Source organism: Vulpes vulpes, chromosome 15 (genome assembly GCF_048418805.1).
Source record: "Vulpes vulpes isolate BD-2025 chromosome 15, VulVul3, whole genome shotgun sequence".
NCBI classification, from domain to species: domain Eukaryota; kingdom Metazoa; phylum Chordata; class Mammalia; order Carnivora; family Canidae; genus Vulpes; species Vulpes vulpes.
This window is the reverse complement of record NC_132794.1, coordinates 70,030,799-70,056,972: the sequence shown is the minus strand read 5'-3', so window position 1 is coordinate 70,056,972 and position 26,174 is coordinate 70,030,799. Positions and strand designations below refer to the sequence as shown.

General features: G+C 46.6%; 1 protein-coding gene across 10 annotated transcripts in view; it reads left to right on the top strand.

The window, feature by feature from the left end:
• The window catches only part of MEGF11 (multiple EGF like domains 11), a 346,779-nt gene extending 321,091 nt beyond the window's left edge, over positions 1 to 25,688 (top strand). For 3 of the 10 annotated variants that reach the window (XM_072738858.1, XM_072738860.1, XM_072738859.1), the window contains exons 16-23: positions 3,947 to 4,075; positions 5,096 to 5,224; positions 5,725 to 5,853; positions 6,573 to 6,701; positions 8,231 to 8,467; positions 15,366 to 15,422; positions 22,061 to 22,267; positions 22,895 to 25,688. In XM_072738858.1, the coding sequence (XP_072594959.1) occupies positions 3,947 to 4,075; positions 5,096 to 5,224; positions 5,725 to 5,853; positions 6,573 to 6,701; positions 8,231 to 8,467; positions 15,366 to 15,422; positions 22,061 to 22,267; positions 22,895 to 23,055 (1,178 nt within the window). In that variant the 3' untranslated portion in view covers positions 23,056 to 25,688. Of the gene's footprint in view, positions 1 to 3,946; positions 4,076 to 5,095; positions 5,225 to 5,724; positions 5,854 to 6,572; positions 6,702 to 8,230; positions 8,468 to 10,025; positions 10,145 to 12,163; positions 12,231 to 12,850; positions 12,953 to 15,365; positions 15,423 to 22,060; positions 22,269 to 22,894 lie in introns of those variants that run through there. The other 7 variants (XM_072738862.1, XM_072738864.1, XM_072738863.1 and 4 more) reach the window with 5 other exon arrangements.
• Positions 25,689 to 26,174: the final 486 nt, after the last annotated feature.

The following is a 26,174-nucleotide window of genomic DNA, read 5'->3' as shown; positions in this document are numbered from 1 at the left end:
TGACAGTTTCATTTGCTTGCAGCCCTCCTAGGACAGTTTAATCATAACCTGACACGTCGAGGTTTACTTATTAAACATCGGAGAGCCAGCCGTCAATACAGATAGGCTGGGTCTAAATTAGGATCTAAGCAGCCCGAGGAGTAACTCTCAGATCCTGCGATGTCTGATTTATCGCCCGCTGGCCTAATGAGTATTTTCCACATATAGATCTAATAGAGTTTGCTATTAATGGCAACTGCCCTGGTTAAGTCTCAAGCCTTATAAAAAATGGAACTGACACTTTCTAATGACTGGCTTTCCAGCGAGTTACAAATTACAGACACTGCTTATGCAGAATCATTAAACATAGATTAAATATAACCAGATGTTTTCTTTTCACCAGCCCCCTTCTCCACCGCCCCTTTTTGCCTCACTCTTGATTCAGCTAAGAAGTCGACCAATTAATGTATTAGACTGATCGCATTAGCAGCTCTGTAGGTGAATTTGTCAGTCTTGTGTGAGTGAGAAAGACTTCAAAGATGAGACTATCTTGTTAGAGCAGCTCAGAGCTGGTTTGGGGACTATGGGGAGGTGGAGCAGTCCACTCCACACTGCCCATGCAGGGCCAGGACTGGGGAATAGGCTCCCCAAATCAAGCACTTCCCAAAGGCTGGGAAGAGGAGGAGTGGCGACCTGCTGTTCTGGAAGCTGAAGCTGGAACCTGAGCTGCAGGTGGCAAGGTGTATGTCATCTGCCCCAGAAGGAGCTGAGGTTATTGCCAGGGTTAAAACAGGGCCCCACATCAGCCATCCCACTCCCCACAGCTGTTAACTACGGCCTGAGACCAGTGGGAGGGGTGAGGCTCCATTTCAAAGACAAAGCAACAGGGGCACCTGGGTGGCTCAGGGCATGATCCCGGGATCCTGGAGTCGAGTCCTGCATCGGGCTCCCCACAGGAAGCCTACTTCTCCCTCTGCCTATGTTTCTGCCTCTGTGTGTCTCTCATGAATAAATAAAATCTTAAAAAAAAAAAAAAAAAAGATGAGGAAACAGGATTGAGAAGGGGTCATAGGGTCTGCTCAAAGGTACTTGGCTAGTAAGTGGCAGATCTTCCCAGCTGTGTGACCTTGGGCAAGTTAGATAACCTCTCGGTCCCTCAGTTTCTTTATCTGTGAAGTAGAGTTAATAATAGAGTAATAATTAGAATATCTAACATTGACAGTATTACAAAAGATTGACTAATATTTGTGAAGCACCTTGAACAATGTCTGGAGCACGTAAGTGCCATAGAAGTATCTGTTGAATACGTGAATAATATTAAGACCCAAACCCAAAGCTTTAGATTGGAGCTTTAGATCCTGCCTTAATTATTTGTGCCAATCACTGATCATGTCCAGGAAGGGCACAGGGCGGACATAGAGCCCAGGCTCCAGCTGCCCACAATCTGGTTGGGGAAGGGCTGGCAATGGGAAGCAGTGTGGCATAAAAAGAGGGTGTGAGCCCAAGGGCTAAGAGAACTAGGTCCTGGGTAAGTTGTTTCTCTTCAAGAATCAGCACTTTCCCGTGATCCTCCATGTATGTAGCTCAGCTGACTGAGGGCCTCAGGGATTCAAGGAATTCCTTTCCCATGACAGGAATGCAAGGAAGCCTTCTTTGAGGAGGTAGGACTGACTAGAAGTGGGCTTTGAGGAGAGAAGGTTGAACTGAGAAGAGCTAGAAAAGATAGGAGTCACTGATCCCAGTAGAACCTACTGGAAGGCCACTGCACCTAGGGCCTGTTTTGGATTATTTTGGCCATTTTGGATTATTTTCTGAGTGTCAGGCACTGTGCTGGGCACTCAGACATGGCAAAGGACATGAGAGCCAAATTCCCTGCCCTCACAAAGCCTGTAGTCTAGAGGGGGAAATTCAGAGCTCAGTCTTCACCAAGAGAACTCGGGAGTTGAAGGGCAGCCAGTTTACTTCCACAGGTTCAGCCACCTTGCCTGGTTTTTCCAGGCATCATGGAAGACAAAGACATGGGTAGAACTCAGGCCTGGCCTGAAATCAGCTCACAGGTCCCAGTAACAGAAGACTAGGGAAGAACAGAGAGTATGGAAGTTCAAATAGGGACATAACTCCCCAGAACAGAGATGATGGGCAAATCAGGATTAAGTTCAGTTACGAGTGACATAAAAATCCCAAATAACTGGCTTAAAATGACAAACATTAGCTCCCTCAGAAAGAAGAAGAAGAAAGAAAGAAAAGAAAGAAAGAAAGAAAGAAAGAAGAAGAAAGAAAGAAAGAAAGAAAGAAGAAAGAAAGAGAAAGAAAGAAAGAAAGAAAGAAAGAAAGAAAGAAAGAAAGAAAGAAAGAAAGAAAGAAGAAAGAGAAAGAAGAGAGAAAGAAATTGAACAAGGAAAAAAAAGAAAAAAGAAATTGAACAAGAAAGAAATGATCCAGAAGCAGACCAGTGGAGAATGGCAGGGGATCTTACAAAGAGATCAGGGACCAGCCTCTTCCTGTCTTGTAGCTCAGCCGTCCTTGGCAGATGACCTCCAACTCTGAGGGAAGGTAGTTGCTTAAACTCCAGCCACCTTATCCATAGTTGTTAATCCATAATCCATATTATCCTTCAACAAGGATGAGGAATGGACAATAAAGACATGCATTTCCACTTACCAGATTGTAGTCACATGGCCATACCCAGCTGTGCAGGAGCCTAAGAAATGAAGTCTTTATTGCGGGTGGCCATAAGCCCAGCTAAAACTCCAGATTTTACTTCTAAGGAAGAACAGACTGGATTATTGAAGGACTAGCAGCCTACTGCCAAGGGATCATGGGGAAGCTAGCATTTAAAATGAGTCTTAGGGGCACCTGGGGTGGCTCAGGTGGTTAAGCATCTGATTGTTGATCTCAGCTCAGGTCTTGATCTCAGAGTTGTGAGTTCAAGCCCTGCCTTACCACAGGGTAAGATTGCCACAGCTGAACAGGAGGGTCAGGGAAGTTCTGGAAGGGAACAGCTGGAGCAAATACATGGGGTGTTATAAGGAAGTGGTGTGTGGGCCAGTGGCTTATGTGTCTGGGAGAGAGGGGTAGTCACCAGGTGAAGGAGCTTAAGTGTTGATGTTTAGGATCCAGATTTTATTCTGGGGCAGTGGGGAGCCACAGAGGATGTTTAAGCAGGGCACAGAAGTGTCCTGAAGAGAGCGATGCTTTAGAGAGCTCAAGTTGTAGGAAGCAGGTAAAGGATGACCTGCAGGGGAAATGAGAGGTAGGTGCTCTATTAGCACTCAGCCCTAGTTCTCTAGGAACTTGCAGCCTGGTTGAGGAAACCAGCCCTTCCTTTAGGGACCACAGAGTGACTCCTTCAGGACAGGTGAGAACCACAACCCTACAAGTGACTCAAAGTGGGAATACCACAGGAGCTCAGTGTGAGCCCAGGAAGGCTGTCCTGAAGCTGAGCCAAGCCTTGAGGGACAGGTGGGATTTGGAGAGACAGAGGAAGCAGGTGGGCAGAGAGTCCTCCAGAGTCTGCACGCCGACCTCACCCTGCACTCAAGACCTCTCCTTCCAGCTACAAACTGTCATCCACCCTCATGCCTATGGGATCAGTGATGCTGGCAAGAATGTGGTAATGGAAAGCAGAAGGCTGTGGAGCAGTGTGGGGAGCACTGGACTGAGGGTAGAGGCGGGATTCCCAGCTCATGGCTTCCATCTGTGAGGCCCAATTCAAAAGACTTCACCCCTCTGGGCCTCAGTCTGTGCCTTCAGAGGGGATCATTGAGCCTCCAGAAAAATGCAGCTGTGGGCACAAGAGGGGAACTCATTTATGTACAATTGGAGAAGGGTGATGGGGCTGTGGAGGTGGGCAGTTCCCATCCAGATCTGTGAGCCCAGGGCTGGCATGGCTGTGGCCTGGGAACTTCTAGGGGTGCAGCAGCTGTGTGTGGTGGTGTGGGGAGTATAGGCTGTCCTGTGCCCACAGTGTGTGCTGGAGGACACTTTGGGCAGGACTGTGCCCAGCTCTGCTCCTGTGCCAACAACGGGACCTGCAGCCCCATCGATGGCTCCTGCCAGTGCTTCCCTGGATGGATTGGCAAGGACTGCTCACAGGGTAAGCAGCTGCCCAAGGAATGCCCTCCACCAGGAGTCAGGCCCCCAAATACACCCTCCTCCTTGCCCAGAACCTCTTCATCCCCTGGTGCCTCCACCTGCCAGGTCTGAAATGGAATGTCCACCCGCGTCCCAATTAGAGTCCCACAGCTAACATGATGAGTTATTAGGATTGATCGTTGGCATCATTAACTGTTAGTATTAAACATATTGACATTGTTTGGAATACTGCTGATACTACTGAGAACTAATACTCCATGAGCACCTGAGCAAGGAGTAGCCTTTAAGTTTGGTTGAAGAGGAGGAGGGGACAGGGACTAGCATTCTGGGGTTTGGAATGGGGAAGTGAGGTGACGCCAAGGCATTCACTTCACAGGGGTGAGAGCATCCCCTGAGTGACCCATGTGATGTCCTGGGCACATAATAAGCCCGGACAAGGCATTGTAGAAGCTCTTCTTGTCAGGTGCACCCAATCTGATATGGAGGTGACAGGGACCAATCTAAGGGTGGAGGCTTAATCTCCACCCTGGAGCACCTTGTCTGATGGGCGAGACAGGGACAGTACCACTAGGGAGGCCCCAGTTAGATGGCCTGGCCTGAGGGAATTTCCATTCTGGTGGAGGAGACTCAAGTGTCATCCTCAGGAAGCTTACCAACCGAAAGTGGGGAGTCCCTATCCTGGAAAAGTCCCCGTTGTCACAGGGAAGTTAACACACAGTGTTCACACTGTAAACTGCAATGTTTAGTTTACCACACACACCCACGTGCTCCAGATCACAGCCAGTCCCCCTGAGAAGGGAAGTTCAGGAGCCCTCAGAGCTGGGAGAGTGGGCAGAGAATATGGGCTTCATGGGGATCCCGGGTAAGTGGGCCAAGAGGGGAGTGGAGAATTCTGGGAACAGCGGGTCAGGAAGGCAGGAAATACCAGCTGGGTGTATCCTGGCATCTTGGCTGACTGGTCTCTCTCCCTGTCTGCTTCGCTCTGCCTCGCCCTCACCCTCTGCATCCCTCCCGCCCCCAGCCTGCCCACCGGGGTTCTGGGGCCCCGCCTGCTTCCATACGTGTAGCTGCCACAACGGGGGGAGCTGCAGCGCTGAGGATGGGGCCTGCCACTGCACCCCTGGCTGGAGGGGACTCTTCTGCACGCAGCGTAAGTCCTGCCTCCCGGCCGCCCGGCTATTCGGAATCCCATGCTGCGGCCTGCTGGCTGCCTTGGGCATCGTCCAGGTCTGTGGAAAGAGGGAGGAGGCGGGCCCAAGGGTCAGGAACGACCCCCACCCCACCAGAGGATTGGGAAACCTGGATGGATTCAGGGGGTCGGATGGCCCTGTGTCCTGGAAGGTCAGGGCTGGAAGGCACTCTGGCAAGCACCTAGACCAGACCCCCTGGACAGAGGGGCCCAGAGGGAGGAACAGCCTGTGGCTGCACAGCAGGGAGACCCCCGCCTGGCCTCTAGCGCTAAGGCACCTTGGTGTAAAGGACCCCTCACAGCCACCCCTACCCCTTCAGCCTGAGCATCCAGAGTGCAGACAGCTGAGGAGAGGCGCAGGGTCTCACTGGCCCTCACCCTGTGCTCAGAGAAAGAGGCAGCAGATGGACAGGTTTGGTCCCAACTGTACTGCTGCAGTTGTCCCCACCCTGTTTCTCCAGGCTGCCCTGCAGCGTTTTACGGGAAGGACTGCGGGCGCGTGTGCCAGTGTCAGAATGGTGCCAGCTGTGACCACGTCAGCGGCAAGTGCACCTGCCGTACGGGCTTCACCGGGCGACACTGTGAGCAGAGTAAGCTGTCCCAGGCCCTGCCCCGGGGTGTCGGTGCCGGGCATCAGCCTTCTGCCAGGGAAGCCTCTCCCAAGTCCACTCATTCAGGGCTCTCTGCACCTCCTGTTCCCTGGAGTTTGGGAGCAGCTTCCAAGAAAAAAGGCTGAAGGAGGTCATGTCTACGTCAGTGTTTATAGTTTTTCTTCCTCCAGTTGTGGGGAGGGGAAGGATGGAGGATGCTGAGAGAACAGAGTCCTGAGAGGGTACTGAAGGAATAAAGAGAGACAGGTTTTTTTTTGTTTTTTTTTTAAGATTTTATTTGAATAGAAAGAATGAGAGAGAGAGAGCGTGCACATGTGCATGAGCAGGGGGCAGAAGGGAGAGGAAGAGGGAGAAGCAGACTCCCTGCTGAGCAGAGAGCCTGACTTGGAGCTCAATCCCAGGACCCTGGTATCATGACCTGAGCTGAAGGTAAACGCTTAACCAGCTGGGCCACCCAGGAACCCCTGGAGACAGATCTTCTTGAATTCTTCTTTGAAGCCTCAATGACACCCCGCACAGGGCCTGGCATGTGGAAAATGCTGCATAAATGTGTCAAGTGGGGAGGAAGTAGGAGTGGGTATCCCCCACTCAGGGCTAAGGTGCTCCGTCCACCCCCAGGCATCAAAACTGAACCACAGTGGGATGGGGAGAATGGGTGTATCTCACTGGCTATCCCATCTCTTCTTCATGCTACACAGGATGTGCCCCAGGAACCTTTGGCTATGGGTGTCAGCAGCTATGTGAGTGCATGAACAATGCCACCTGTGATCACGTCACTGGTACCTGTTACTGCAGCTCTGGATTCAAAGGAATCCGGTGTGACCAAGGTAATACACAGGTGGAGAGAGTCCCTAGGCAGGGGGCTCTGGAGAGAACCCCATGGAGGCAGGACCTAAAAAAGATTCCAGTGGGAACAACTGGATTTCATAAGGACAGTTTGTGACTTCCCTTTTACTTTTGGAAGGAGACCAGAAGAGGTATGTTGCAGAGGGGGAGGCAGAGGCTACAGGTACTGTGTATTAAAGGCAGATGGAGCAGGAGCCTCTCAGTCTTGGTTTCCCCATGCTCATCCTTGGCCAAGTTTCCTGTGAGCCAAACAAGGGTAACCGCAGCTAGTCCTGTGGAAAGGCCAATGGACAGCCGAAGATGGGCCAAATTCTGGTCCTGCCATTACCTGCTAGATGTCCTGGGCAAGTCATTTCATTTTACTGGGCTTACTATTCCACATGCAAAGTAGGAAGGGTAGATTAATCTTTGTCTCCCAGCACAGTACAAGGTTCTGTTGAGGGCCAAGGAGTCCAAAGGGGCTCAACCTGGGCTCCAGCTCTACACTCAGAGGACACCCCATAGTACAGTTGTGAGGACCAGGTATAGATAATACAAATAGAGGACTCAGCACAGTCCTGGCACATATGCAAACAATAACTGATTTTTGTATACATAAGAACCCTTTGTGAAGTGCTGCAAACAAGGGATTATATCGTTTGTTCTAGAGGATGAGGAATGAGAATGGGCTCTCAATTATCCACAGAGGGAGCCATAAGACATTCCCATTGCATCCTGATGATATAGAGAATGATAACGCAGCACGTTACTTCCCCAAGGATGTTCGCTAGCTCCAGTCAGCCAGTTGCTGATAGCCAAGTAGAAGTCTGAACAGTGCCAGGCAGCAGGATGACCCCCACTGTGGGCTTAGATCAGTATGGAGCAGCAACGTTATGGAGAGTTAGCCCACACATTTATCATCATGAGGGGTTTTGTAGACAATAATCCTGGGCACAAATGCACTTTCATTGCCAGTCTGTCATATGGTTCTCACAGTTCCCTGGGGAGGGTGGGATTACTGTCCCCATGTTACAAATGGGCAAACTGAGGACTTGGGAGTCACACAACTGGTAAGCAAGGAGATGGGCTGAGTCCAATTTTTCCCAACTTCTGAGGAAGCTGACTTTACCAATTACTGGTTATATGATCTTGGGTAAGTTATATAACCTTGCGATGACTTAGATTCCTCATCTGTGAAAGAGAAATAATTAAACAGGCCCTATTCTCATATGGCTGCTGGGAAGATCAAATGAGTTAATATCTGTAACTCAGTTTTTAGAACAAAGTACTCAGTAAACATTTGTTATTTGCCATCCAGATTACATCTTTTCTTTGCCATGTCACTGAAACTCCATCCCCTGTAGGCAGTTGAAGAAACAGGCACAGTGAAGGATAGGGTAACAAAAGGATTGAAGAATAGGGCCAAAGACCAGAACACCCAGGTCTCCTAAAGTTAGAGGGTTCTAGGCTCTGAGCCAAGATCTGAAGCGCAAGGAGGCCTGCCCCACTCAGGTCCTCCCTCCATCCGCAGCTGCCCTCATGATGGAGGAGCTGAATCCCTACACCAAGATCAGCCCAGCGCTGGGTGCAGAGCGGCACTCAGTGGGTGCTGTCACAGGCATCGTCCTCCTGTTGTTCCTCATTGTGGTGCTGCTGGGTCTGTTTGCTTGGCGCCGGCGGCGACAGAAAGAGAAAGGCCGTGACCTGGCTCCCCGTGTCTCCTATACACCTGCCATGAGGATGACCAGCACTGACTACTCGCTCTCAGGTAAGGGCTATGCCCTCAGCATCCCCTCTTCTACACACACACACACACACACACACACACACACACACGCATCCACCCACACACACCAGGAAGAGCCACATGATATCCCTGGGGAGACCCAGGTTTATTGTCGAACTTAAAGTGGTCATGCTTGCAGGATTGTCCTTCTGGGGCTGGATGCTCAGATTCTCCTGGAGAGACAATGCAGGTGGGGAGCAGGAGCCTACTTGGAAAAGGTAGATAGGGTTTTATGAGAATGTCATTTCCTGGGTGCTTAGCTCTGAGCAGCTATGATTAGGAGCCTCCTTCCATTCCCCCAGAGCTTCCCAACTTTCTCACTGGGCTTTGGCCACAGAAACACCTAAACAGTAACTTTCCTAACTCCAGGGGAACCTCTTCCTGGCCCTAACTGGCCCTGGAGCTATTTCCAAGCCCTGTTCCATCTTTGTTTCCTTGGTGAAGGCCTCAGAGCAACTCTCCCTCCCAGTTCCCAGAGTTAGGAGGGTCCTATTGATACAGTGGAAGGGGATGGTGCCTGACTTGGGGTGAAGGGGGAGTTAAAAGTTTGGGCAATGACCCAGGATGTCCACAAATTTGATAATATCTCCAATGGGCATTCTATCTAGAGTTTGAATGAGGTGGAGGTGGGGCTGTTGTGCCAGAACCCTGGACTGCTGCCTTAGAAATGAGGCTGTTTGCTGCATATTTAGTTAAACAGAAGAGATCAAAATGCTCTGAAGTTGCCCGTAGCCCTGGGCCACACAATGCTGGGCCTATCTGGGTAAGCACAAGGATCATCACGTTGTCCAGCTAGCTCCATTAACTTATGGCTGACCTATAGCCTCCTGCATCTTGGATTTAGAAAACCAAGATCACATCAGCCCATTCCTGCTAAGTACTGCCTAACATGTCCCAACTCCATGCCAGGCGCTACAGGGTAAACAGGGGCAGCCTAGCTGTGACCCTGCCTTCAGAGAGCTCCTGGCCTACTTGCCTCCCTGGGTTTCAGCCAAAGCACATATCCCCTGGTGAAATTCCAAGCCCACAGAGATGATTTGGGGATTTTCTTCTGTGACTATAATGAGTAAGTTTGGCTGAATTCCCACACCATTCCACTGGAATTCCCCAATGCTGTGGAGGGGTCCTGGAATCCACAAGAGGGCAGCACTGGGACTAAGAGGATTCTCTTTATGGCCTCACTCCTGGGATAGATCTCAGAGGGAGGCAGGGGAGGGTCGTCAGCACAGCCCTCAGTAGCAACTCAGGGACATATGAGGCAGTCAGAGCCAACACTCCTCATCCATGCTCTAGCTGCTGAGTGCCACCCTCCACCCTGGCAAGCCTAACCTGCATCCTGCAGGGAGGGATACCATGAAGGAAGAGACAAGGCTCTACAGATTTCTGTGGAGATAGTGGATACCAGAAAGCTGGGGGATGGGGGACTTAGGTGTCTCTCTTTGCAGAGCACTCCCAAGGCTGCCCAGCCCAAGTGTTAATATTGGGGTATCTCATGCCAGGGGCAGGGGTATGATGGTATGGCACCTTGTTCTCTTCCCAGATTTGTCTCAAAGTAGCAGCCATGCCCAGTGCTTTTCCAATTCCAGCTACCACACACTGGCGTGCGGGGGGCCTGCCACCAGCCAGGCCAGCACTCTGGACAGGAACAGCCCCACCAAGGTACCGGGCCCTTGACTCCCTAGCCCCTACCCACTGTCCTCCCAATGAGCCTTCACTTCTGCACTCCACCTGGAGGGTTCATGTGGAACTAACTGCCAAAACATTAAACACAGCCCTGTGATCCATGGGACATGTAAACACTGGGAAGTATTTAACAGGAAGCCAGCAGGTTATATGGAACCAACAAGTGCCATCATTCTATAGGATATATACCCCCACACACCTGTGTGTAAGGAACTGGTACCAAATCAGGTGATCATCACGTGGAGCCGTCTCTTCACATAAACCATGTAGGCACTTTTGCCATATAACATGTAATCAAAACACTACACCACCTACCACTATCACTACGGTGCCTCTCCAACAGGATGCATGTAACCAGCACCTTTGAGTGTAACTACTATTACTCAGGTACCCACCTGATGCTTATATCTGGCATTCACGTTATTGCCACATACCTACAACCTTTTTTTTTTTTTTTTTTAAGATTTTATTTGAGAGCTAGAGAACCTATGAGCGAGGGTGGGGACAGGCAGGTGGAGAGCCAAGCAGGGAGCCCAATGTGGGGCCTGATCCCAAAAGCCTGGGATCATGACTTGAGCCAAAGGCAGATCCTGAACCAACTGAGCAACCCAGGTGCCCTTTATCTGCAACCATTTTTCTCAACCAGAACACACACAGAATATGAAACCCAAACATCAGCCATACCCAGTGTTCTCACGGACAGCAAGCCCTACGGGCCTTCGAGGACAGATGTGCGCCACTCTGGACAGGGTCCTCCCTTTACAGCTCCGAGCATAACCCTGGCTGATGGCAAGAGCTCCTCTTATAATCACAGGTTCTTGGGCGAGGATGTTTCAGCCCACATGTGGAGGGAACCCCCTGGCGTGCCAGGACCCATACTTGGTAGAGCAGGGGGTTCAGAATTGTAGAAAAGCCTCAAGGACCACAAAGGTCTGACAGGCTCATGTTGCACACCTCCTGACACCACCTAAGCATGCGCACATGCACACACACACACACAACTGCAGATGCATACGTACAATGGCAGGACTGTTAGGAGGGCAATCCCCAAGCTCCTGGCTTCCTGTAACATCCTTCCTGTGTTGAGAACATGGACAGAAGCAGTTTCCATATTCTAAGCCTCTGCCCTAGAGTTCTGGGAATCCTTTCTCCCTGTCTGGCCCACAGACCCTTAGCAGTGCAGCCTGGACCCCCTAACAATAACATAGACACCGTACAACCCCAAGGGCAACCACTGTCAAGTCAGCACCCCAAGACTACTTTCTTCTACTTGTTCTCAGCCTCAGTTTTCCTAGGAAATGGCAGTGCTGGATGCAGGGTGCAAACAAAGTCTGTGGCCATCATCCCCATAGCTTTGGCCCCTCTTCCTATATATCTTCTCAGCTCAGACTTTGATTCTTAGCTTCAGCTTTAGGCTTATCTGAGGAGCTGGAAGCTCAGGGAAGGGGATCTAGAAGGCTCTTGATTAACTAGAGCCACATTATCAAGACTGCAGCAGGTTAGAGGGAAACAATGCCAAGGACGAGGCTTTCCCTTGCTGACACAAAAGGGAGACACACACAGGCCAGGTCAGGTAGCAGAGGTGACAGTGATGTTGCAAACAGCTTCAACACCTCCTTCTGTGCTGGAGATGGCCTCATGTTGCATCTGAGACACTGCCAGAGCCTGTTCTACAGCTCAACCCCACCTGGCTGACCTACTTCCCCTGGCAGAGCCAACCAGCTAGGCTCAGGCCATTTCTTGGCTATTGGGCTGCCCTGCACTACTTTGTCCCAAGGTCTGGAAACCCTACAGTTTCAGCCAGAGAGCTCAGAATGGGGTAGATTCTGCTCCCTGATCTGTCATGCCAAGGTCCACCTAGCTCTTTCCTTTTCCTCAATGATCTAAAATGGAGGTGGGGCATGACCATCCTAAGTGTGCTGGGCAAAATGTGAAGGCTGGGCAGGGGCACCTTGGGAGCAAAGGGATTAACTTGCTCTCCTACTCTCCAAACAGCTCAGTAACAAGTCCCTTGACAGAGACACAGCAGGCTGGACCCCCTACAGCTTTGTGAACGTGTTAGGTCAGTAGTGGTTTGAGTCTGGTCTCCTACCATCATGCCCACCTAGTCTCCTTTTTCCACACTGAAGAGGGCCCTGTTCTAGCTCCAAGGGAGGTTAGTAGATGAATCCTGAGCATGGGTTCCCCCAGGGAGAAGGGGTATGGGGAGGAAACCTAAGTCCTTGTTTCAGTTCTCATAAGCAAATGAGGCCCAGGATGCCCCTCCATTTCTATTAGGGGAGAGGGTGGCTATGACCCAAGGACCACAAAGGAAACAGCTAGGGCCTGGATATGGGGCTTCCAGATGCAGGCAGAAAATGTATTCACTGTCTAGGAAAGGGGCTCTTGCCTGAGCCAGGCCCTGCCAAGGTACTCCCTTCCAAGGGCTTCTTCCCTTTGTCCCACTGCCCTGGTGGGCACCAAATTCGGGGGGTGGGAGGTGGGGGTGAGGGAGGAAAGGTAGATGGCCTCAACTCTAACTGATCCCCCTGGCCCTAGCCCCTTTGGATATTATACACAGGGGCCCTAATTCCTTCCAGCTTATCCTACCCTGACCCTCACCCCCTCCATTACCCCACCACCACCCCTCGCCATACCAGGGCCCTGGGAATAATGGCTCCTCCCTGTCATTCCTCTCACTAGACTCCCATTTCCAGATCAGTGCCCTGGAGGCCAGGTACCCGCCCGAGGACTTCTACATTGAACTTACACACCTCAGCCGCCCCGCTGAGCCACACTCACCAGGTCAGACCCAACACCTGCCCTACTCCTTCCTGCCCCTTGACTCACCCCCATGGTCCCAGACCTCTCCCTGTTGAGCCCTCCTCCTCTCAACATGGTTAGTCTACAAGCCCAATCGCCTATCTAAAGGAAGCTTGCCTCGATTCATCCCCCTTCTGCTCCCATTGTGGTCAGTGGATGTGGACAAACTGCTATTAAATGAAAGGAACACAACATAACTGTACTTCCTACAGGCCACAGAATATAACCCCAAACCACTGAGAAATGACTTGAGGGTGGGAACACCTTTGGGGCTCTCTGGACCCTGTGGGTGTGGATGACAAGCCCGATGTCCCCCAGAGAGACCTCAAACCCACCTCTGGCTCAGGTCAAACTCTCCCAGATCATAGGGTAGGGTTGTCAAGCAGGGATCTGGAGAGGCTAAGGAAGGATGTGTCAACCAACATCCTCTCTGCTCTGTATTAGGCTCAAGCTAGTGGGTTGAGAAAGATGAAAAAAGGAGACTTGCAAAGTCAGTCCTGCTGTGGGAGGATGTAGAGTTATAGAAATAGATGCTATAGGAGTAAGCATGGTGAATCAACAGAGAACGCAGCTCCCCCTATGAAGTGGCCTCGCTAAGGCAGCACCTTAAGTATACTGGACAACCCTCAGGCTCTAGCTCATTTCTAGAGCTCAAGGAAATGCAGCTCTGCCAACTTCTGCAGGCCCCTGGGTGCAGTAGCACTCAGAAGTATGAAGGTTCTGGATTTATCTGTGCATTGAGCAGTTATGGGCTGCAAAGACCCTGAGTCTGTACCTAGGAGGCTGTGCTCTTGGCTGCGGTTCTCCTGGGCCATGTCTAGGTCTTTCAATAACCCCACCAAATATAACCCTCCCAACGCCCTGCCACCGCCCCCCCCCCCCCCCCCAACGCTGCATCTCTTTCACAAGGGAGCATCCTCTGGGCTCAGCCCAGATTTCTCCCTGCTTTCTAGATGTACAGTCTAGAGTGTGGCCAGAGCCACCACATGCTATCATGCTATTTTGCCTTACACTAAGGCAGGCTGGTGGCCAACGGGAAAGAATACTTAAGGAGATCTAAGTTGTAGTTTTATGTAGTGTCAGATAAGTCACTGTCCCTCTGTTTCCTGTTCTAAAAAAAAGGAAAGTTAACAGTCTAGCCTCCCTCCCTCAGGAAGGATGAAGAAAGCCCTTGTCTAGTATAAAGGGCTGAACTGATGCCAGGGATACAGCTTGCTAGTCATGTTTCTGAAGGGCACAGGTACCTATAGACCTTTTAGAAGAATAGCAAACTAGAGGAAAACTTGGTTTGGTTCTGCTCTATCACTCAGTAGTGTATGGAAGGCAGGCACAGATTCCGGTAACTTCAATTTAGGAACTCTGTGGAGGAGGTATGGTATGGGGATGTATCTAAACAGCAGCAGGTTGACCTTCAGTGTCCAAAACGGGGGGGAGAGGGGGGGTCAAAGGTAGTCACATTGTATTTTAGTAATTATTTGCTGCACGCCTTGCCTGGTAGTGTGTCCTCAGTTAAAAGCTGGGGAAAAAGAAAAGGACTCTGAGCCAGAGTCATTACAAACTCAACCTAAAAATGCCAGACAGCTTCTTTTCTGGTATCACCAGCAGCAAAGAACCTGAGCTTGGTCCCTAAAGTTTTATGTAGCTAAGGACCATGGCTATAGCTATAGCTAAGGACCATGCATTGTAGGAGCTGGAAAAATTTTGACAGCCAAAAGGGAGAAAAATCCTTCAGACTGAAAATACTAGTAATACTTTTCAAAGACAATTCTCAATTACATACAAATGGTCCACCTCCAAAAATGGGTAACCAAGAGAGCAGTCTATGGATGGAAATGACTACATCCTGAAAAGATGACTAAATCAAGAATCTCAGCCACCTATCCACCTCCCTCCCTGGCTCCACTCAGTTGACTTCAGATCCAGGAGAGGAGGCAGGACCAGAGCTGAGAGGTAAGAAACAGTCTTTAATCCCATTCCAAGATCCAACAGAACCGGGATTTGGAATGTCATACCCTGTCCCCAAGCTAAGAAAGGGCTCTGATTCATTCCTCATCTTATACTTCTGGAGCTTGAAACTTCACCTATAGCGACTTCAGGTGGCATCAGAACTGCCTTTGATCATGTCACTGAAGACCTTGCCCTCATAGTTAAGGTTAAAGAGGAAAAGGAGGGGGTGCTGTAGCTTACCACTAATGCTTCTGAGCCCTGTAAGAATTCCTGCATGGCCAAAATGATTTAGAGTAGATTAATCCCAGAATATTCCTATATCACTAAAGAACTAATTTTATGGGTAAGGGAGGGAAAGAAAGGCAAGAAAAAAATAAAGCAAAAACACAAGCAGTCTAAGTAAATGTCACTCACTCTATTTTTCTCTCTTTATACTATTTTAATGCAGGTGCTTGTGGAATGGACAGACGTCAGAACACATACATTATGGACAAAGGCTTCAAAGGTAGAGTATCCAATCCTGACGTCCCATTAGAAAGGGCTTAGCAAGATAAAGAATACAGATCTGAAATGACCAGGAATTCTACCAGAGACACTGCGTACATCTCTTCCCTTACTCCCCCAAAAAAGTAAAAAGACCACAGGACCTGGGGCTGCTGGGTAGCTCTGCTCAGGAGGAGCAATCATAATAATAATGAATTTATATCTCAATTTAAGTTGCACCTGCTTAGCAAGCACTTGTGGGTTTTTTATAGACGCCAAATAAATGTCTTCGGAAATGTAGAATGTCATTACCCACCAATTAGTATGAGTTAAATGGATTATAAATTCTGAAATAAAGTCAATCTACCTGCCCCAGAGGCCTCCTGTCGTTGCGCTGGTGAGGACTGCCACCCCGCACCTGCTGGCTTTCTGGAGTACAAGAATGAAAATAATACCTAGTGTTAATACTTTATGGCACTCTACCCTCAAGATCTCTGCCCCTGACAGCGAGGTCAGACCTAATCCCTAGCACATGGGAACTGCAATTGGATCATCCCTTCTAGAAAGTCTATGAGTGAAACCAAAGATGAAGGTCAGGTCCTGCCCTGGGCTTAGGCCCTACATTTAAATAACAGAATATATGAAATAGGTAACACTTTGGAACTATGTCATTTATTACTCTGTCAAGTATTAACTGATCTTAGACTGGGAGCTCTCCAAGGCCTAGTTTCTTCATCTGCCAAGTTGGGACAATTATGCCTATCTATTGTCTAGTAGGGTTATTGTGAGTATCCAATAAAAATCACAGATGGGAAGATTTTGCATATTGTAAAAGGTTGTACAAAAGGGCTGTCCTTTTGTCTCTGAGGTCTATTTAGGAGTCTCAGCCATACAGAAAGAGATGACTGACAGCAAAGATCCCAGTGAGTATCAGAGATCTAGCTGTGCACCAGAATCACCTGGAAAGCTTATTAAACTTACAGATGTCCACACCCTATCCTCCCAAGACTCTGAAGCAGTATATATAGGGTGGAGTCCTGGAATCTGCATTTGTAATAAGTACTTCAATAACACCCAACTAACACTTAGGAATCACTGGTCTAGACTGACCCAGATTTCCTGTATTACTCTGCTGGTCTTTCAGACTTAGCCTTAGTTATACCGGAAACAACCATTTCCTAAACCAAGGAGAGCTATTCATCTACAGCCCTTGGTGGAGTGGTTAACAGAAGTGGGGTGAGCTAGAGGTGGGTTGTTCTGAGCAAGAGAGCAAGAAGGGCAAGTCTCCATGAACACAGTAGGATGTGCACAGCCCCAAGAGAACAATCTGAGAACAGGAGGTCAACCCTAGGCTTCTGGTCAAAGGACATTACTCCATTGGAAGCATCAATTCTGGCCATTTTCTGCATATTGACTTAAATCTTCCAAATGGAGGCAAACACCAAAACAGTAATGAAGAGAAAACCAGAAAAGAAAGCTTTACTGTTATCACTGTGACATGAGACAGTGAGTTTCTTTCTCAAAGAGGTACAGGAACTGGGTAGAAAAATCTGTTAAGAGACTTTCCAGCTCTGAAAATATGCATGACTCAAGCATGGATAAGTTCAGACAGGCCCAATCACCTCAATAAAGGAGCACACGACTTTCCTATGCACTTTGTTTTCCTGTGCATTGTGATTAGGGTAACTGCTTTCAGACTTGAAACCATAAATGTAAAACAAAGCTAAGGAGGGCAGTGTCTCTGCCTCAGCGTCATTCATTCCTGTTTTGTGGGATCATGTAGCTGAGAAGGCGAGATTCTGCAGCCAGATTTTGTTTCACCACTCTGGCTATCATCCTTAAAATTAGAGAGAAAAGAAGCTACAGGTAAATGTGCCAACAGGTGTTGGGAACCAACACATCAGAACAAGAGAATTCAAGAAGAGGAAAATGAAATGTCAGTTTGGAACTTTACAGAAATATTTACCAAAGACATGGAATAAACACCACTAGCTGGCCGAACTCCCAAATAAACATTTAATAAACTAGTCTGTACCAGGAATGAAATTATTTCCTAAAACTACTGGGCCAACCCAAATGAAAACCATTAAGAGTGTAGAGTCTGAGTGTTCTCTGAATCAATGAGCAAGCTTTTGGATTCTAGTCCTACTTCTTACTGTGTGGCACTATTAACACTTATTTTCTGCATGTTGGTTTCTAAGTCTGTTAGAAGGATGGGTTTGTACTAGCACCATCTCTAAGGCCCCTTCCAGGTCTTAATTCAGCCAGTGTTCCTTCTTGCCTTTCTAACTTACTTTAGACCTCTGCTCATGGTCATCCTGAAGTTGCATGGCACCACACACTGCTGTGCTAACTCCATTTTACCTCTAAATACCTGTCCATCTCTCCTTCTCCCCTGCAACACAATGACACTGTAACAAAATGTCTTATGTTCAATTCCTTGTCTGCCAGGCATTTCAAAGTGCTACAAAAAAATTCTCTCTGGTACTCTCCCCATCACCTTTATGATCCTAAAATGCTGAATCCCAATATTGCTGCCACAAGGAAGCCACCTGTATGCTTTTTGCTAATCCAGCCTCCATGTCTTTCCTTGCAATAACTGTGGGTTCCAAGATAGTTAGGAGTCCAGTGACATTCAGAAAACTTTTTTTAACCAGTGTGGTTCTCCTTCTCACTATGAAATCTCCCTTTTCCTCTCCCCATATTCTTGTCTCTCAATGAAAAGAAGATTGCTAACCTAGGGTCCAGGAAAAAAGACAGCATGGCTTTCTAATAATAGTCATTGGCTGAGAAGAAACAGATGTTCCGGGCCTGGGTTTTTCCCCAAGAGTGAAATATTGACTTTACCTAGATGTTCTTGTGATCCTAAAAGCCTTAGTAAGTTCAGATCCCACTCAGCAGGCGGCCTTGCAAAGTCATTTCCCCTCTCTAGATTTGCTGCTTCCTTTATAAAATGAAGATGTTTAGGCTCATTACCAAGGCCCCTCCTGCATCTAATGGTATAAGGCTGTGATTTGGGAGGAGGAGGAACTAGATGAGGCATTATAAAGCCAAGCCTTCAGTCCTGATGCTACTAATTACAGGCCTTGGAGGAGTGACTCTCCGAAGCTTAGGTAGCCTTGGTTGACGCTTCCCCTTTCCTTGCAAAATGCCTTAAGTGCAGGGACTGACTGGTAGGGTGAGGCTATAAAAGGATGAGGAAGTGTCTTAGAGAGGTTGGTTGCTCTTTCCCTTACCCCACCCTCCCTGAGGGCAGGCAGGTAGATGACTCAGCTGGAGAGAATAGCTTTCTAAAGTGTAAGTTTTCCAGCTAGACTTGCCCTTTCCTACCTCCAGTCCCCAGAAATAGAATCCAGATTATTCCATAATCCAACACCCTCTCCCTCCTGACCACCTCAATACACACATACAGTTCTCCAGCCTTTCTCTTCCTCTGGCCCCTTTATGGAAGGTACGGCTTCTGCCTGAAACAAATCCCCTCCTCCAACCCCAACTTCTCTTTTATCCACTTAGGTGCATCCCCTGCTGCACAGCAAACTATTGACAGTAGTCTCCTTTATCTGCAGTTTCTCTTTCCTCAGTTTCGGTTACCCAGTAGTCACAATCAAAGTCAATAGTGGCCTGTCACAATGCCTACCCCTAGGTTATTCACCTCATTTCAGGATTTTACATCATCACAAGAAGGGTAGTATAGTACAATAAAATCTTCTGGGAGACCCTATTCATACAATATCTATTACATTATATTGTTATAATTGTTCTATTAGTTATTGTGGTTAATCTTTTACTGTGCTTATAAACTTTAGCACAGGCATGTACGCATAGAAAAAAATATATAGAGGGTTCAGTACTATCTGTGGTTTCAGGCATCCATTGGGGGTCTTGGAAAGTATCCCAAGGACTGATGGGGTGGGAGGAAATAGGGAGACCGCTGTATACCCCCAAACTTGAAGGCAGCTTTGACTTTTCTGGTGGAAATGAGAAGAGAGGCACTACTGGCTGACTGGGGCTCTGTTAGGCTTTGAGCCACAGCTTCAAGACTCTCCCATTGCCAGAAATAAATCAATCATGGGATAACCACAAAAAGGTTAGAGCTTGGCCTCTCTCTCTCAGTAGGGAGGGCTTGGCTTCAGTGACAGAAGGTATTCCTTGTTGGGGGGTAAAGTGAAGCTGTTGCAGCTATGGTTTGTATTTAGTGATCTAGAACAGGAGCATAGGTAACAAGATCCAAGGGGAAAACCCCATAATTGGATACCAGAGAAGACAGGTTGAGCCTTAACTACTTTAGGCAAACTTTATGAGCTTCAATATCCTCATTTCTAAAGTAGTAATCATAGTCCTTCCTGCCCAGCCCTCTTCACAGATGTAACAAGTTTCAAAGGACCTAATCAGAGTGAAGATACTAGCATAAGGGCTACGTTTTCTATCACTATTCTTCAAGTTTTAGAAAACCTGCAACTAAGCTAGCCACAACAAAGTAAAAGGATGTGCCTGGGTAGGGAAGAGAAGAGGGGTTTTAGGACTTTTCACTTAGAAGATGACAGTCTTTCCTTAAGCAGTTCTAGTCCACAGCTTCCAAACCAGCAGCTCAGCTCATCCTGCCTTACTCCCTGGCTGCCAAGTTCATAGAACCTAAAGTGGGACAGATGGCCCATGCTGGGGTTCCTGGACATGACCCCAACCCCTCGTACTAAGAAATAAAGTACTCGCTAAAAGCAACTTCATATGGCTCTGGGCAGACTGTAGCCCAGAACTCCTATCCCCCTTTCCTTATGAGAGCGTCACCAGCAGCTGAGCCTGCTCACTGTCCAGCAAGAATGTTTTCTCCTACCCCTCTCTAGGGTTCTATGCTAGAAAGAGTCTACCACCTCAGATGGGACCAAGGCCAACACCTCTCTCTACCTGTAGGCCAGGATGAGACGGGAAATGCTCTGAGCATGGTTGTGGAGCTCACCCTACTACTGATGAGCAATGTGACCCTGTGGAGGACACTTCCTCATGCCAAGCCTTGGTTTCCTCATAAGCAGTAAAAGTGAAGGAAAGAATAATTACTGCTCTAGCTACATAACAGGAATAAGGAATGTCTCAATGAACTAATGGGTAAATGTATTTTTGTACAAGATTGAGGAAATGTTACCTACTGAAACAAACATCAGTAACCTTATATCCAGAAAAGTAAATCCCCTCCCAACCAGTCACCTCTTATGGGAGAAAAGACTATTATAAGTGGTGGCACACAACTCAACTTCTGGCCACATGGAGAGTTCTGCTCTTCCGGGATCTAGTGCCCCCTTGAGTTACAATGATCACTTTATTATTATTGTTTTTATTTATTAATTTCACAAGCTGGAAGCAGAGAGCATGTGATGGTTCTAGTGGAAGACTCCAAGAATTTCACCATCTGCTACCACTTAAGAGAAATTTAGAGCTGAGAAACGCAGAAATTTCACCATCTGCTACCTTTTAAAGAAATTTAGACCCCTGAAGACCACTCATTACTGTTAAGCCCCCTACAACTCCATGCTTAGTTCTAGAACCCCTGGCTGGCAGATGGTCACAAAGAATGAGGGCCAGAGTTTCCAGATTACAGAGAATCTGATGCTTTTTCCAGGCAAGTCTTGCCTGACTTGAAATGATCTACAAAAGGCAGTAATCTTCCCAAAAGGGGAAAATGACAGAGGTTGAAGGGGCAAGAGGCTCCCCTTCCTTTCTGTGACTCCCAGTCAGTCTGTCTCTCTCGCGCGCGCTCTCTCTCTCTCTCACACAGTTTCTTCCTCCAACGAGCTCCAGTTACCTTGCCTCATATTTGGAAACTAGTCTGCATCCTTTTGTATTCTAACATACCCTGTAGTCTGGGGTGATGTACCTCAGGAGCAACAGGAGAGGAAGCATGAGTTCTCCTAGTATCAGAAAATGACACTGTTTCAGTTAACATTCATAAGAACTCGGGGTATGTGACTTCAGAGGATACACTGGAAGACTTAAGAGAAAACAAGAACTTTCCAAAGGCTAGCCTGAGACTCAAGTGCTTTTTACACCTCTATTACACTTTGGTCTGCCCCATCTCTGATTGCAAGCTTCTCAAGAGCAGGGATGCGCCAAAGTTTGCTGCCTAAAGGTTGCCAAGTTGCTGACACCTGTGCCAAAACACACACCTTCTTTTGAATCTAAGGTTCTTACTCATCAAAAAGAATTCCAAGGAAGAATGATACCACAGAACAAAGGCCAAGGAGTCCTGAGGCATGCATTCAAGTCTTGGCACTGCCGTTTATGAGCTTCTAGGACATTAGCTAAGCCACTTCATCTCTCTGGGCCTTCCTTCTATAAAATGCAAAGTATCAATTATCTTTGCAGGATTTTGGAAAAGTTAAATAGATGTGAAAGCACATTATGAGTATCTTGAATTAATCCCTTTCTGGTTCTATACCTACCTACTAAGAACAATAATGTCCCTATCCCTCCAAAATCATAAGATGCTTTAGGAAAAGAACTCTGCCTACTTGGAAAGCACTCTTCAACATATTTAAGAAGGAAATCTTGGATTATCATAGGCTTTTACAGCTCTAAGATTCTAAAGGCACGTAAACTCCAATCTGTTTCTGGTATTGAAATTAAGTCTTCTGTTCCTGCATATCCTAAGAAATCTCTCTTGCTTTACAGATTACATGAAAGAATCCGTGTGCAGTTCTAGCACTTGTTCCTTGAATAGCAGTGAAAACCCTTACGCCACAATTAAGGACCCACCCATCCTCACCTGCAAGCTTCCAGAAAGCAGCTATGTAGAAATGAAGTCGCCTACGCACAGGGGGTCTCCGTATACAGATATGCCATCCTTGTCGACATCTAATAAAAATATATATGAAGTTGGTAGGTGTCTCAAATAAGTAACTTAGTGAAATCAGGGCAATAGTGCAACATCTGAAGTAAAAACATGCCCTCTCCACTCAACATGTTTTGAAAACACACCCTTCTTTTGTTGCTTTTTAAGGAATCCAAGGTGAACGGTCTTTCCCAGGATTACCCTCCTCTCATGCAGAAAATCAAATTCTCTTGTCAACTCTGCTTTAAAAAAAATACCAGGACTAGTATGAAAACAGAAATGCTGGGGGTGGGGAGTCGGTAGGGACACACTTCAACTGTTTTTTTTTTTTAACTGGGATTTGTATCAACAATCAGAAGAGACGCAATTGCAAGTTTCTAAATCACCATTTTCTACCTTCTCCCAGTTTCACCTATGTCCCTGGGCTTATTAAGACCGCTACCTCCACGATATTCCAAACCTCTTGGTTTTGACTAGAGCTTAAGATTCCGATAGTATACTCACTTAGGTTTTCCATTTCATGAGCAAGCCTCAATCCTAACCCTCATATATTTATCACAGATTTATAAATCCCTGGCTTCTCTCCCTGCCAAGTTAAATAGAACTCTATTCCCCTGAACAAGGCAATCAAAGCTAATCTGTTCTCTGAACTCATTTTTCACTATATTCCTTAGAGCCCACAATCAGTGTGGTCCAAGAAGGCCGTGGTCATAACTCCAGCTATATCCAGAATCCATACGACCTACCTAGGAACAGCCATATTCCTGGTCATTATGACCTCCTCCCAGTAAGACAAAGCCCTGCCAATGGGCCCTCCCAGGACAAGCAGTCTTAAGAGAGAAAAGCCTCTCTTGCAATGTGCTCTGCTGAATATTCTGACTCTGAAAGAAGACAATCCCTTGACTTCAAATACTGACTCCAGCTGCGTATTAGTTATAACTTTCACCTGGAACTAAAGAAGAGCTTCCAAGTGGGACTGGGGTAATTGCTCAAATGGTCTGTTCACAAAGGCAAATCCTATCACCCACCCACACCCAACCCCAAATGCCTAGGATTACATGATCTTTTAAAACATTTAAGATACAGCTACTCATCAACATCAGCTAAATATATATATTGATATACTTAATTCTCTGAAATGTGATGCTCAGAAAGCATACAGTGTAGGTTTCACAAACCTTCCTGGGGGAAAAGGGAACTGGGAGGGGGAAAAGATTACTTTAAAGCTCCTGAAATGTATGTGTACTTTTGGTTGCTGTTACCATTATTATCTGTTTTATTACCTAAAATAAATAGCACACAGACACAAACTGTGCTAATATCAATCCAAAAATACCTTTACATCTGTACCTTTACATCTAATCTGTCAAATCATAACAGCCAAGATTACAGTATATAGTCTAACATCTTTAATTTTTAAAATTAAAACTTTAATAAATACAAATTAACTTTCCCTCTTCTGCCGTTCGTGATAGTAGGAGGGAAAGAAGTTTCCAAAGTGCAGCAGCCTCTTTCAGGCTACAAGATTTCTAGGCCAGCTTTACCAAATCTTGCTGATTCAAGGTTTGAGAACATTGCCACATCAATCCCAGCCTAGTCACATCCCCTCAATCCATCCAACACCTGAGTCATTCCATGTGAATCAGAACTCTGAGATGATGCTTTAAGCAAGCAGACAGACTGGTAAGAAGTATCCCTAAAAACAGCTATTTGGACTCCTGAATTTATTTGGTTGGGCATTCCTTAACTTAGAAGAGTACTTGCTTTCAAGCATTTCTTCATTCATCTTGAGCCTGATGTAGCATAGAACCTACAAGTGTAGGGGAAATTAGACAAAAATGGATATAGCAAGTTTAATAAGGTGCTTAAAGTACATGATGCTTTTGGATGGAACTAAATGAAATGATCAGAAAGAATGGACTGTAATCAGTTGGTGTAACATGATGTAAAATTTACAGTAAACAGCAAATAAGGATATCAGGTACTACTACCTTAAAATCCCCACCTACTGAGATGGCCAAAAACATATTACAATGAGCTAAGGCTCCAGATCCCAGTATTCAAACGTGTCCATACCTTCCACTACTAATGAACACAGGTAAGCTGGGGCTCAGTTTAAGTCAAACTGGAGCCAACTCCCAAGCCCTAAAAAAGAGGACCTTCTCACAAGAATTAAAGACCAAAGGGCAAACTGAAGAAACTAATGGTTACCCCTATACCACTCCATTCTCTGATAACAACCAGCAAAAAATACTTCCAAAAAGGTATACAGAAGAGGAACTAAGTGACCTCAAAGCTGGAACAGCTGCTACAGGAAGTGTGGGAGTCCTGAAGTCCTTGATACAACCTGGAACTCTGCCATGGAACTCATTAGTTTGAGCGATTACCAGCAAAAACAAGAAAATAAATAAATGAGTAAATCCCCCTCCCTCACTTCACTAAAGGCTTAAGCAAATCTTATCGTTAGGGGAAAAAATAGAATACTTACATGAATGCTGCATGTGTGCATGGGAGCAAGTGATCAGCAATAGCAAATTTCCTTTCCACAAAAGCCTTATGAAATATAAATATTAGAAAATTCCTTTGTAGACCCAAGTAAATATTCCTCATACATATGTAGAAAGAAATAGAGATAGAGACTTACCTCAGTATTTCAGGGCAGCAAGTGCTCAATTATCTTTGTAGAGCAAGGATCAAAAAGCATAGTGAAGTCAGATCAGCCAGGAGAAACTTCATCTCAATCCCAGGCTTTATCTTCTTCCCCTACCCTGCATGTACAGTAACTACTGCCTGGCAAACTGCAAGCAAGCAGCATCACGCCAGTTTCAGGTGTCACCTCTTGTTTGCCAACTATCTTATGGGAAAAATTCAGCAAGAGGGAGCATAGTAGAACCACTAAAGCACGGGGTCAAGAGATTTGAGTGTTACTTGCCCTCTCTCAGCAACTTTTTTCCTAATGTATTAAAAAGGGGGGAAGTAGAGAGAGGTAAGGAGCTCTAGCAATCCTTTGGCTCTAGCATTCTATGATTTTTAAAGAAATGTAATACAATTCAAATTAGGTAATACAGGGAGAAGGGCAAGGCAGAGGGTGTGATTCATCTGTGGTTGACAACAGCTGCTTTCACAAACTAAGAGTTACTGGTAAAAGACATTTCAATCTTACAGAGCAACTGTTAGGAACTTCGGTCTAGCACTATCACACATAGGTTCATGGTCAACCTAAATACGTGCACTGTGCATTTTATTGGCAACCTGCAAAGATCTGTTTATTTTACAGAAACCAGTTTTCACTCAAAGTGGTGTGCATACAATTCAAATAAATAAAGAAAACACTATTATTGTACAATAGCATAAGTGAGACTATGAAATGGCAATACTTTTTTAAATAACCCAGATTTGTAATATATTTGTTCACTGTGCAGAGACCAACTGTACCTTGTACAAAATAAAATGAATTTCTCAAACTAATTTAAGAGGAATGCCTACTGATGTGTTGCACACCGAAATGTGTCTATAATCTACAACTCAGGTTTAAAAGGTAGAACTAAGCTACATGTTGTGTAAGTCACTTTAGGCAGCCAGATAAGTGAAAATTATCCCAATAGATGCTTGAAAATAAAGTGAACAAGTTCTATCATATTTATAATGAGTCTCTTTGTTTAAAATAATGAATGGGAACAACATATTCTTATTCGTGTCCAAAAATTATTGAAAAATCTTGTACACATGAAATACTCAAATAGAAAATTTCTCTGCTTTCACAAAAATTTAAACTCAAAGGCAACTATTACAGCCTGTGCTCAGCTCCAGAGGCACAAAGGTACTTCTATGGGATGGAATAAAAGCAAGTGTAAGGGCCACCTAATTTGCATAAGTGCAATGAATAGCTTTCCACTAGTAGAAGTTATCATGCAGTAACATTACTGTGGGTGCATGTTTTAGGACCTTTGAAAA